Here is a 13,972-nt window from a genome sequence, read left to right on the forward strand (position 1 = left end):
ACCTTTAAATAGGTAAAGGCTTGATTTCTGAACAGCATTCAAGAGATAACCCTTTACAGAAAAAGATACCTAGAGACAGCTTATGTCTCTAGGTAATAGTTAAGAACCTTCTAATAACAAATGAGAGAAAGTGTACATGTTCTTCAAATTTGGTCAATTTAAGTCAAAATCCTATTTGACCTGCCAGCTGTTGCTCCACTTTAAACCTCTAAAACAGGGATTGTTCCTCACACACACTCAGACAGAAGGAGAGCAGCTCCTTCTGGACTCTACCACATCTGATGCATCACGGGTCAGGAAGGCAAACTCTGTAAGAAGTTCAGAATTCAGTCACTTGTTCTTTTATATGTAATCCCTAAACATGTGCCAACATTGCTCACAAGAAAATTTCAGTGGGTCACCACAAAATCCTTGTATATTTTGACAGGATGGATCCATGGTAAAGCCATAAATGATTAAAAATATAAAATTAAAATATCAATGTAAAGTTGGTATAAAATCTTAATTCATAAAACTGTTTCAAAAAAGTTCATGCCTGGTACTGAAGACAGCTTGTACTCATTTTATACTGCATATATCAATAAACAACAACTTAGGTGCAAGATAAAGTATTTACTATTGATCAACTCATGGTTTAGTGAACATTAGTACACTATTGAAAATGAAATGGAAAAAAAAAATTACCAGGTCAACAAAGAAATTCAGTCCAAATAGGAACACTATTATATACATTATTATAGCTTGGACAGGATAGCCAAGAACAACCTGACTGATTACACAGAAATGCAAAATGCTTGCTAGCAATTTTTTCCCTAAGATGCTCACCAAGAAACAGTAAGAAAATTGCAAGGTGAAAGTCCGACCCATCTAATTTTTTTACTAAACAAAGATTTAAGAAGCCACAGTCCAATCCACATGTTTTCTATTCGCTATAAGGTAAAAGTCAGTGTTCTCATAGACAAATTCAGAGCAAAGCAAAATTAACTTCTTCCAGACAAATTACCAGAAGTAAATGTATCTTTGTAGCCTTTCTGCCAGATGAATTGATGTCTTTTTGTTATCTCTAGTATTTTCAGTGAAAGGGGTCAAAAATCATAAATGCTATGGGTAAAGGAAAGATGTTGTCTCCTGTGTTCCTGCTACAGATTTTGTGGACATATCCACAGCATTAGAAAACAAACATCACATTATAAAGGAGTTCTACTTGAAACCCCCAAGAAAACCTTCTCTTCTATGGTCCTGCATAAAAAACCTTTAAGCAAGCATAGACTAGATAAAAAAATATGAGAGTTTTATGTCAATATTTAAATTTTTAATACTGATCACATTTAACTCACAGGCAAAAATGACTAGCCTCTGTGGCTAGGTGTTTTTCAAACATGCTAGCCAATTTTCAAGTAAAAATATTCTCTCTAGTGCCCAAATATAACTATGTACTTATCTTACGTATGTATCTTATTTCTATAAAAATCCAACATTTATCTTTCAAGAGAGAAAATATTTAAATCAGGAAAAAAAACAGAAAAATTGTTGACTTGAAAATTTTCCATTTAAGTATAATGTTTTTATTTTGTTTTTATTTACTTATCCTCCAACCTTTTTAATGGTATCATGTTGTTGATACAAGTACAATTAAAGTTGGTCTTTTCATAACAAATGCACACAAAAGGCTTCAGCTAGGTGAAAATACGTAACTAAAAAAAAAATTAATGTGTGCTTTGGAGTGAGCTTTATAGGGTCTACAGAGAAATTTGCAGCAAAAGGTTTCCTTTCAAAAATTAATTTTATTTAAAAGCAATTAACAAGAAATTTTAAGGAGGAATAAAACTCTAAAGAAAGAGTGTAAGTTATCTAGTTACCAATTAATAAGACTGGTAAGTTAACAATGTTATCTGTTTATTCTGAATCCTGGTAATAAATGTCACTGGATATTGCATAGTTAATCATGAGTTGAATCCTAGTTCATGCTGAACTAGGATTGAAGTAAAAATTTTACTTTATACATCTTTTTTAATGTCCTCTTTTCCAAATAAGTGCAGAATGCCAAATAAACAGATACCGTAGCAACATTGTAATACTCGATTGTATAGTTGTAGCTTAAATAATTAATATCATTCAATCCCTAATGCACATGTAATGATAGCATGTGCAGGAGCTCTGGTTACCAGACTGTTACCTCAGACTGGGGTAATTACCCAGCCCGGGGGCATTTGTAAGAATCAATACAATGAATGCTCAGATCTGTGCCTGGTGGGCTATTTTTGATTGGTCAGGTTGAAACTGACTGAACCAGTACAACCAAATGACACGTGCTTTAATTCCACACATGTACAGGATTCTTGGGAGCTTTATTAAAGGCGACTTGCTTTAAAACTTTTGGATTCTGCTTTGTAGTTACTAGAGACAATTTTCTACATTTCTAGAGCTTATAAAGATTGTGTCTGGAACAAAAGATTTATATTATATTATTTATATAATATACAGGACATTTACTGTATATTAACCTTTATAATATTCATTATTAGGTGAGCAGCAAAACAAGCACAATACTTTAATTACTAGCTTGCTAGTAGTAGCTGTATTGGTTACATAGCTTGCAATAGAGCCAATGACTAAACACTTAACCCTAAACCCTAAAGTTGAGTAAACAAACACAGTTTATTTCATAATGTGTCATGTGTTAAAAATCCCAAGCATTTTTAAAGGCACCAGGTAATGCTCAGCACGTTTCTAGAGCATTAGCACAGCATTAGTATTTTCAGTAACATTTCACCTTAACTGCTCCTACAGCTGAAAATTCCTATTATCATGAAACTTAGGCTAAATAAAACAAAGTGATCATTTATATTAACATGAAGTGATCACTTATTATTAATTATTAGTAAATATTTATGATGAATCACTACAACAAAATTGCTAAGGTTAAGATAGTTAGGATAGAGACCATTACGTAATCAGTAAAGTATACTGTATTTACTATATGGTAAAATATAATAAAAGATGTATACTCTTAAAAATGTTTTCTTAAATGGTACTTTGGACAATTAAGGGATCTACCTTTAGAATCCCTTAGGGTAATACCTAAAATTTCAAAAGATTTTTCTATATGGATGAATCAAAGAACACTGTGCAGTACTAGACTTTGAAACACTGATGTATTTCATTTTATAATTTAGACTTCCCCTGAAGTCCAGACCTTTGACAAATCATGTTAGACACGCTTGACAACTATGGGACCACAATGCTTAACGTTTCTAGAGTAATGGGAAATTCCGACAGAGCGACTCTACTGTAAGGAAGGAGGCCTTGCATAACTTTCTGGCAAAACCACATATATAACATTACACCATCAGAGCCAAGCCAAGAAAGCATGACAGGAGGGCACAGTCTCCTGTCTATTTTATGGGGTGAAAAGAATAAATAAACGCTCAATGACAGTGAAGCAAATTGATTCTTATAGAACACTGATAGTTTTATGCCTAGAAACCTTTGAAGAGTATAAAATGTCATTGAAAGGGGCCCATGCATGAGAGATCACAGAGTCTTTCTTCGAAAAAGAAAATACCCTCATCGGTCACTGTACTAGGAACACCTGTACTCTTACTCATTCATGGAGTTATCCAAACAACCAGTCATGTGTCAGAAAGGAAAAACACAAAATCATGCAGATGCTTAAAACACCTGAATGAGCAGGAAATATGATCTTAGAGAATTTGATTGAGCTGTTATACTGCTAAATTTTTGTGCACAACAAGTTCAAAATTTTACACAGAATTGTGCAAGAAACTTTCAACTTTCTGTGAGTGGCAGTTCTGTAGGTTAAAACACCTTGTTGATGAGAGACACCAATGGCCAGATTGGTTTAAGCTGACGGGAAGGTTACGGTAACTGAAATAACCACTCTTGACAATCATGGTGAGAAAAAAAAGCATGTCAGAATGCACAGCACATCGGACGACATCGGTGATGGTGGTGGGGGTTTAATGATGTGAGGAATCCTTTTTTGTCACACCTTGGGCCCCTTATGGCCACAATTTGCCCCATTTTATAATAGGTACTTTCACCATACTCCATGACACAAAGCAGAAGTCATCTCAAACCGGTTCCATTAACATGGCAATGAGTCCAGTGTACTTTTAATGGCCTCCTAGTAAGTAAAAATGACATGTGCAGCAATTATGTCATGCAATCACGTCATTTCCAAGCCTTGTGGAATAGAAATGTCACAAAGAATTGAGGCTGAGCAAAGGGGGTGGGTCCAACACAGTATTTCTAAATTTTCCAAAGAAACAGGATGTTTCAAGCAACATTTAAGTTTTTTTTAATATCTGTTGACTATCATACACTGTGGTAAAAGATTAAGGCAAATAAGAAATCAACAGATGCCAATAAATGAGATAATCTATGGATCCAGCTACAGTATGATCCTTAGGCAGAATGAGATGTTTTTTTTAATGGCTGTACTTATGACTACAAAGTGTAACCAAATGGACACAAGGAATCATTTTTAACCCTTTCCTCTGCTGTCATTAGTGTCTAAAGCTCAGCTATCGAAAAGGTTGCAACCAGACATTCAATAAACCATGGAATAAACATTGGCGTTCTCGTAAAATGCCTATTGAATTGTGAATCAATGCAGCTGAGGCTAATTGTAGGGGTGGGTTTGAAGGGGTAGAAGGAAGAGACCAGGGGAAGATGAACACAAAAGGACAAATGCATTTCTTTGCTATCCCATCAGGCAGGTGAAAGCTCCAGGATACTTGCTTTTAACGAAAATGAAACGAAACAGCCTTTATTTGTCACATATACATTACAGCACAGTGAAATTCTTTCTTCGCATATCCCATCCTTGGAGGTTGGGGTCAGAGCACAGGGTCAGCCATGATATGGCACCCCTGGAGCAGAGAGGGTTAAGGGCCTTGCTCAAGGGCCCAACAGTGGCAACTGGGCAGTGCTGGGGCTTGAACCCCTGATCATCCAGTCAACGACCCAGAGCCTTAACCACTTGAGCCACCAATTTATGCTAGGGTTGCCTGAGGGTTGAATTTATGCTTTTATGCTAGGGTTGCCTGAAAAACTAACTAGGCTTGAAAGTTATAACAAAATTTCACACCAGTGAAATTTAGTGCATTAACTGACAACTCAAGTTCTGGAGACATAAAGAATTCTTTATTCTACCTTGATAATGTCTCTATATTAGAATCATTACTCTTGAGAAATTGGTATTACAACTAACAGGTTTTGTCTGACATGGTATTAGGAGAATTGGGCTGTAACCAGTTTCTTTATTTTCAGATCATTAGGCAAGTGCTTGGCCCCATAAAAAAACCCTCAGCTGAAATATATAGCTTAGCAGGGGATTTCAGGAACAAGTAGCACACGTTAGAATGCAGTAGCGAATAACAGTTGTCCATGCAGGACACTTTAAGTTATTTTATATTCACAGGTCCCTAAAGAGGACACTAAAAGGTTTTCAGTCAGCTTGTTGAAGGGCCAAAGTCTGAAACTCCTGGCATAGGCAACTGAGTTTTGGTCCAATTAACAGAATTGTCTTCAGAAGAGCCAATGAATTAGAAAAGCCCCGGAAACCTTCATGAGGTTCTTGTAAGAAGTGCTTTCCATTCCATTCCATTCCTTTCCTTTCCTTTCCTTTCCTTTCCTTTCCTTTCCTTTCCATTCCTTTCCTTTCCTTTCCTTTCCTTCTCAATTTTGTTTTTTCATAGTATTCCAGTCTATAGTATCTCCTCTTTTATGGTCATCATCATTGTTTCACGCATCTATGTTTCCACTGTGAAAAATGGACTTCCAGCACCCAGTACATGATGCTGCCTTTCCTTGCTGTCAAACAGCTAGCAACTTCCTGTAAAAAAGGACAATCCTCTCATGCAGTCCTTCATTGATTGCATTTATCTGAGGCCCAGTCCCAGTCCCAAGAATAGAATTGAACTAAGCCTTCCTCCCAGCTATTACAGCTCATTTGAACAGACTGAGTCAATAGTTGCATGTTCATGGCATCAAACAAACAGTGTGACACATCATTCCAAACATTAGAGAGAACAGGATATGTCATCCCTGCTTGTGCTTGGATTATTTGGAATACAAAACTAACAGCTTCCTCAGGGTAAAAAGAAATGAACAATTGTCATTCTGTTTTTTGCATCTCCTTTGGATTAATGCTCTCATGTGCTATTAATTATGATTTTAAGTACTGATTAAAACAAGGTGTCCTGTTAAATATGGAAGAAAACACATGGGGGGTATGCTGTTAATAATAATAATCAACAGGGTGGAGTGTTATATTTAATATGACCTGTTACTTCCAAGTTTCTCTTTTTCTGATAATAGCAGGTTCCAAATACTGAAACTCCCACATTTCTCTAAATGATTACTGTACAGAGAGAGCGAGAGAGAGAGAGAGAGAGAGAGAGAGAGAGAGAGAGAGAGAGAGAGAGATTGACTGAAATGCTGGGATTTACCATGCAGTTCATAGCGAAGTGGTTGTGTTGGGTCTGCAGCTCCAGTACGTGCTGGTGGTTGGCGCCAATCTCAGTGTAGCTGGTCAGGAAAAGGCCCTTGTTGTGAACAATCCAGTCAAACATCTACAAACAGTAAAGAGAGAAGTGAGATTATAAAAGCAGGCAACTCAAGGCATGGGGCACTGATCTAAACCAGTATTTAGTATACTGACCAGCCATTAGCAAAAAACCCAATTTAGCAATAAGACAGTAAATGTTAGTATTAGTCTCAGTAGCAAATTGTGACAAATGTACCATGGTTTCTGGCTATTTTGTTTAAACTGGTATAATTGCTAATATTATACTCTACCACTGGCAAAACGCTGCTTACTATTTAATACATAGACTATCATTCTACTATATCAGTACCAACCACACCACTATATACAATCAAAATAATTCTATCATTCAATATCATTAAACCATAAATATTAGCACCAATCCTACCGTTCAATATTTATTAAACAATAAATCTAAACCAAACATAGCATAGAACACAATACTACAACATTACTATAACTACACAATTCAGTATCAATCAAAGAAATTACCACTAAATACACCGTCAACTACCCCGTTCAATTCCCTTCAAGGTATTACCCCACCTACACCATTCAATACCTTTCAAGAGTTTTAACCATCACCTACACAATTCAATGCCATTCAAAAGTATTACCACCAACTACACCATTCAACACTCTCAGCATCAACTACATTCACATAATTTGGCAGTAGTGCCAATGACACCATTTAATACCATTCAAAAATTAATTTAGCTCCAACTATACCATTCAGTACTATCATTAACAGTTCCAGCCACACCATTCAACACCATTCAAGTGTTACCATATTAACCCCTAACCATACCGTTGAATACCATTTGACAGAATGAGTACCGACCAATTTGATCAATACTATCCATACTATGCAATGCTATTAACAAAAAACAGTAGCACTAAACATATCACTCAATACCATTCAACACTATAGTACCACTTAACAGTGCGACCACTAAATACAGTATTCAACACCATTCCACAGAAATAACTAACCATCCCATTTAACACTAACCATCCCATTCAACAACTCCACTAGAACCAGGCACACCACTCAATATCAGTGAACAAGCATGAGCTATGAAACATTTGATAAAAAAACAACATACCAGTACTGAGAATATTTAACATTACCATTCACTCAAAGTTTTAATGCAATTCTGTGCAACCAGCACCTTCCTTAACACTTAATACCATTAATCAATATTAACCATATGAATCAGAAGTCTGCTTTCCAAAACCAACCACTCAAGAACCGACACCTTTAACAAGGAGCCCCTGATAGATGTAGATAATAACCCAAATTTAAAAAATTTACTACCAATATTAGCACCCAATTTAACACTTACCATCAAAAATAAAGCTAAGCTGTTATCACTGTAGCCCTACGCACCTTCTCAGCGTCCTGTTCGAAGAGCCTCAACTGGAAGCACTGGTCCAGTTTGAGCTTTCGGCCATGCCAGGCCTGGTGCAGGTGCTGGCGTGCAGAGCGCAGTTCCTCCAGCAGAGCTGAGACCCTGGGCGTCAGGCCCTGTACATCTCCCCCAGTCTTCGTTCCAGCCTGTACACGCTGCAGCAGCCGTTGGCCCTCAGCTTCCAGTTCCTCAGTTGGAGCCTTGGCTACACGTTTCTTCAGAGCACTGTGCTCGTCCATAGCACATCGTGCCACCTCCAGGTCCCCAGGGAGCTCGCGGCGTGACACCAGCTCCTGGAGCTCCTTGAGGCGGGAGAGTGCACGCGCCACGTTTCCTGCAAACTCCTCAAAGGCCACACGCACCTCAATCCATTCTTCATGATCATAGTCCAGACTTCCCTCCAGATCGGCTGTCAGCTGTGATGGGTCCACTGCCTTGGACAAGCCCTCCAGAGACACCATTATGGTCTATAGCAATGCAGGGAGAAATAAAAACACCATTACTTCACTTTGATGGCAGCATAACGTTTAACCATTAACCCTAAACATGACCATTTAGACTACACTTCAGCCCAAATTAAAATATACACATATATATATAACTCCATCCAGGGTGTATCCTGCCTTGATGCCCGATGACTCCTGAGATATGCACAGGCTCCTCGTGACCCGAGTATATCTTGGATAAGCAGTACAGACAATGAAAAGAAAATATATATATATATATATATATATATATATATATATATATATATATATATATATATATATATATATATACACCACAGCCCCCAACCACTCTCTTATCTAACCCTCAATATTTCATTTAAATTTTTTATTTCAATTTGCCACTCCACAGTTCCTGAAACCTTCTAAAACCTTCCAAATACCAGGTGAACTGGAGACACTAAATTGGTCCTAGTTGTGAATGTGTGTAAAATGCTATTGCTTTTAAAGTGCTTACTGAAGATGGATGGATGGATAAATATATGAAATGAATGAAGGAATCTCTGGACATTTATATATATATATATATATATATATATATATCCTTATTCATATATGCTTTTAATACCTGACCAACACAGCCAGGTAATGCTAAGCAAAACAAGCTTGACCTGTAAGATTTTTTAAACAGCATGCCTTCTAAAAGTCATAAATATTGGGTGGAAAAAAAGTTTTAAAAGCAACAATAAACAATAAACAATAAACAGACAATAGACAATAAACTCATCAACAAATTAACATTACATGTTCAAAGGCTAAAACTCATAACTGCAGTTACACTAACCTTGTGTTCTACAATATGATCTCAGCCTTCATATCGCAGGATATTTTCCTGTTATCTTCCCCTCAGTGGGAGTTTTCCTTTCATACAGGAATTGTGCTTTTACAAACAAACCTATAAAGGCTTGTGTGCAGAAGGAAAGTGCTCCCTGTCAGATCATTTACACCCCATGCTTTACTTAAGACTAACCAGAGAACATTCCAGAGATTTCATGTGGTTAGAAACAACATTGAACACACGTGGAACTCTTGGCTCTATGAATCAGCTCCCTAGAGAAAGTGGATTTTTAACCTTTTAACCTTTCTATCTAGATAGATAGATAAGATATCTATATCTATCTATCTATCTATCTATCTATCTATCTATCTATCTATCTATCTATCTATCTATCTATCTATCTATCTATCTATCTATCGACTATCGATAAACAGTTATAGATAGCGGCATCACATCACACCCCGAATATTCATATACCACATATATATATGATGAACATTCGGGGTGTGACGTGATGCTGCTATCTCTAACTGCTTAGAGATTTAAAGATCTGTATTTGGGTTAAATTCTAAAATGGGTGTGGCCTTAAAAAAGAGCAGAACTGCTGTCAGCAGGGTGTGTGACACTTCCACAACCTCAGCTACGTCACCAGATTCGGCCTTCAAAATAAAAACCTTTCATTCACACGAAAGAAATGCAAAAACAACTAGCTTGCATCCTATTCGTATCTCTACAAAACTGTGTCCCATATGTTTACATTAATACAATGTATTGTTCAGATTCATACATATCATATCATTTTTCATTATTACTGCAATAAAAACATTGTTATTATATTTTATATTATGAAACTAGAATACTTAATACTATATAATCATTATCAAAAACATAATCAATGTAATGTTTCCTTTTTTTTTTAAAGAATAATGAATTTATTTATTTATTCATTTTGTAATGACGTATTCTTCTACTGGAAAGTACAATAGCACTAATGCTTTAGCTAACAAGCAAAAAAAATATTGACTATCAAATACTGAAGCTAGCTAAATTTTACAATTTCAATATAATCAACAAGCCCAATTGAGGCTGTAAATTAACATTACATTAGTAAGTGAAATTTTAGCTGAACGATGTCGAAGGTAATTCAGGTTCTTTCCCCTGAATAATGCGCTCAGTCATGGTGTTTCTTTTGTAATTCGCATTTTAATAACTGCAATATATAGAACTGACTATATGCTGAATAAAACTGCAGATATAATCTGGTTTCTATAACCCTGAGATTTTATTGTGCATGATTGTTTTTGTCATTTCAGCCTACAACAGACGCATAATTGAACACGTAAGTGATGGTTTTAATTCTGTGCTGTGTTCTGTTGCGTAACCTGATTGTACGGGAAACCGTTTTATCTTGTCTCCTGGCTTTAAATGGGTCAGCTCTAATTTTAACAGCTCTAGTTTTACACTAGCACAGAAAATGGTCCTGATTTGGGTTTTGAACATAAAACTGGCACAAACAGTAGCACAGAAATCTACACACAAAAACTTTCTGCTTTGTTGATGTAGAAATGTAAGTTTTTTTTTTTAACACCGCACCTCAAACTCGAACTTAGAGCTGCCAAAGTTGGTCCTCTGCTTCTGCCAGAAGTTGTCGGGTTTGATGATGAGCGCGACGTGGATGCAGGACGGGAACGACTCCTGCAAGATCTTCAGCAGAGGTTTGATGGAGTCCCATTTGGAACCTCGCATGTCGACGATGACGGTGAAGCCATGCCTGCTGACCTCCTCGCTGTGGAGAAATGAGACTTTTGAGAAGAGTGTGCTGAAGAGTACTAGGAATCTGTAATACTCACTGTTACGGCGGAGGAGAAAAACTTGGAAGAGAGCTAATATCCACAGCTGCACTTTCCCCACAGTCTGAGTCTTAGATTAAACTGAACAGAGCACATGTGCTCCACTGAATCACACTGACCACCCAAGGGGAGGGAGGAGGGAGAGAGAGAGAGAGAGAGAGAGAGAGAGAGAGAGAAAGAAAGAGAGAGACTGACAAATAGATGGAGAAAGACCGGTAGAGTGAGACAGACAGAGTGAGAAAAACAGAAATAAATAGAGGAAGAGACAATATGGGAAAGTATGGGAAAGTCACACACAGAGTAAGAGAGAAGAAACAAGCACAAGAGAGTGAGAGAGAGAGAGAGAGAGAGATAGCAGGGAGAAACAGACAGAGAGAGAGGAAAACAAAGATTGACAAATAGAGGGAGAGAGAAAAAAGGAAAGAAAGACAGTTGAATGAGGAAAGAGAGAGACAGGTAGAGCTAGACAGACAGAAAGAGAAAGACAGAAGTAAAGAAAGGAAGAGACAACGTGGAAAAGTATGGGAAAGACACACACAGAGTAAAAGACAAGAAACAAGCACAAGAGACATACAGAGAGAGAGAGAAAGAGAGAGAGAGAGAGAGAGAGAGAGAGAGAGAGGTGGATGTGGACACTGATAGAGCATGACTGAGAGATAGAGAGAAACAGACAGAGAGAGAGAGAGTGAATGTCAGATGGGAAAAGAAAGATAGATGGACAAGAAGGAAGTGAGAGACAATTAGAGTGTGACTGTGAGAGACAGACAGAGACAGAAAGACAGAGAAAATCACAGAGACAGAAAGAGAAAAAGAAGAGAAAAGAAACAGGTAAGAGGTAGAAATGAAAGGGTGAGAGAAAGAGAAGTATAGAAAGGAAAGACAGATAGGAGGTTGAGAGAAATCTCATGTGAGTAAGGGCTGAAAAAATTAATTTGTGTATGAAAGAAATGAAGGGACAGAGATACAGATAGAGAGACAATAAATGTAACTGAAAAATATGTAAAATGATCAGAGAGCTGCTAAAATGTGAAGAAAAATCGAATGAGAAATCTTATCAGTTTGAATGCATCATAATTATTAAACACGATTCTGGAGCTCTAGAAAGAAAAGAATGGAAATGGACACGGAGGGTAACCCTGACCTGGGGATGCCTGCGAGGTAAGCAATGAGGCGTCGCAGATCCTCCTGTCTTATTCGGTCATGGTTGGACCTGGCTGGGAAAGTGAGAACCGGGCCTCCCCGTCTATCTCGACCTCCTGCAGAGCAGACCAACACATTACACTCTGACCACTCAGTTAGTCGTCAGTTGGCCTACATGCTCAGATACACATTTCAGTTTCAAAAGCTCAATGGGATTCAGGTCTGGACTTTTTAGGTAAGCTAAAGATCATTGCCTTGCTGGAAGACCCACTTTCTTTTTGATGTCTTGATATTTCGCTTCCTCAAGATGCCATCTATTTTCTGAAGTGTTTCATTTTCCAGCAAAACACAACACGGTGCTATCACCACCCTGCTTTACAGCCGGGACATGTTCTTCGGATTCAATTTTCGGTTCACCTGATCAGAGAACACTCCTCCAAAAGGCTAGCCATCACCTGTCTGGCTTTTTCATATTCCTTACATGAGAGCCTTTCAGGACATGACATTGCAGGACTATTTGACTACTTTGGTACATGCCTATAAGCCGTTCACCAGTTTGTTTGGTGGTTGAAATGAACTTTTCAGGTTGCATGGTAAAACAGAACTGGCCAATCAGAAGCTTCTAAAAGTCATTAGATATATTTCTGGAATCCTCCAGATTGTTTGACAAGGCAATGACAGTAAAATAAAGCTGAAATAATTTGAAATGGATTGTTTTAAAATGTCCCTCTGATTATTAGATTATTTAAATAATAAAAAAATGTTTTGTGAGCTCACAGAAGCCCATGACTGTTAGTGTCACTATGATTGACAAAGGAGAGAGAAAGAGAGTGTACGCCATCCCTCCCACCCAGTGAGCATGGCCAATTTTGCTCCCTTGGCTTTCGGCCACAGAAGTCTATGGCGTCATTGGAATTCAGACTTGCGTTGCTGTTCCCCTTGTGAGACGTGTGACGCACATCGTGTGTTGACTCGCCTGATAGAAAAGCCACTTTCTCTTTCAGAATGGGCAGCACCTCGATGGCCTTCATCTCCTCATTTCTGTTGAAGCCTATAAAGATATAAGAATAGAGCCGTCACACGTTGATAATCATTTCTGCAGCACACACAGCACCACATACCCACTCTTACATTTGTCACAAGCACACCATTTTATTTTATATCCTCTTCATTAAAACCGTGGCAGTGCCATGACATTCGGTAAAGCACTGAAGTACTTTTTTTGCTCCCCCGTCTCCTCACCAGATGGCATGATATTAATACCTGAGAAAGGGTTGCATCCACCTGTTTATATGCAAATGTTTATGTACATTAAGAACCTGAATGAGAAACAGCTTTCTACTAAAGTCTCTAAACATTAACCATCTATCGGGTTTCTAAATCAGCCCATGTTGCCTCTTTTTGCGATGTGACATTAAAAACAATCGAGAGACGAGGAAGCAAACCGCTCCCGGTCGTGTATTATTGATGTTTCTGGATGTGGTCAGCGTGTTTTTTAGTGCATGCAGCTCCAACCTTGCTGGTATCGATCCCATTAGCTCAGCCAGCGAGTCAGCAGTAGAGTCAGGCATCACTGCCCATTATAATGCATTATGTCACTGAGTTTAACTGCCCTGCGCCACATGACTTTGGGGAAATGATCATTCGCTGCAGAGAGGTTAGTCAAAAATGAGACAATACATGTATAATGAGCATTAAAAGAATAATAACTT

At 37.8% G+C, this 13,972-nt stretch overlaps 1 protein-coding gene across 4 annotated transcripts in view; it reads right to left on the minus strand.

Moving 5' to 3' along the window:
- Positions 1–13,972, minus strand: part of triob (trio Rho guanine nucleotide exchange factor b) — a 107,909-nt gene that overhangs the window by 62,352 nt on the left and 31,585 nt on the right. For all 4 annotated transcript variants that reach the window (XM_058392956.1, XM_058392942.1, XM_058392950.1 and 1 more), the window contains 5 exons: positions 13,237–13,311; positions 12,262–12,376; positions 10,864–11,056; positions 7,965–8,453; positions 6,477–6,599 (listed from right to left, as the gene is read on the minus strand). In XM_058392956.1, coding sequence (XP_058248939.1) covers positions 6,477–6,599; positions 7,965–8,453; positions 10,864–11,056; positions 12,262–12,376; positions 13,237–13,311 — 995 coding nt within the window. The remainder of the gene's footprint in view (positions 1–6,476; positions 6,600–7,964; positions 8,454–10,863; positions 11,057–12,261; positions 12,377–13,236; positions 13,312–13,972) is intronic.

The sequence above is a fragment of the Hemibagrus wyckioides genome, linkage group LG01 (assembly GCF_019097595.1).
Source record: "Hemibagrus wyckioides isolate EC202008001 linkage group LG01, SWU_Hwy_1.0, whole genome shotgun sequence".
Taxonomy (NCBI): domain Eukaryota; kingdom Metazoa; phylum Chordata; class Actinopteri; order Siluriformes; family Bagridae; genus Hemibagrus; species Hemibagrus wyckioides.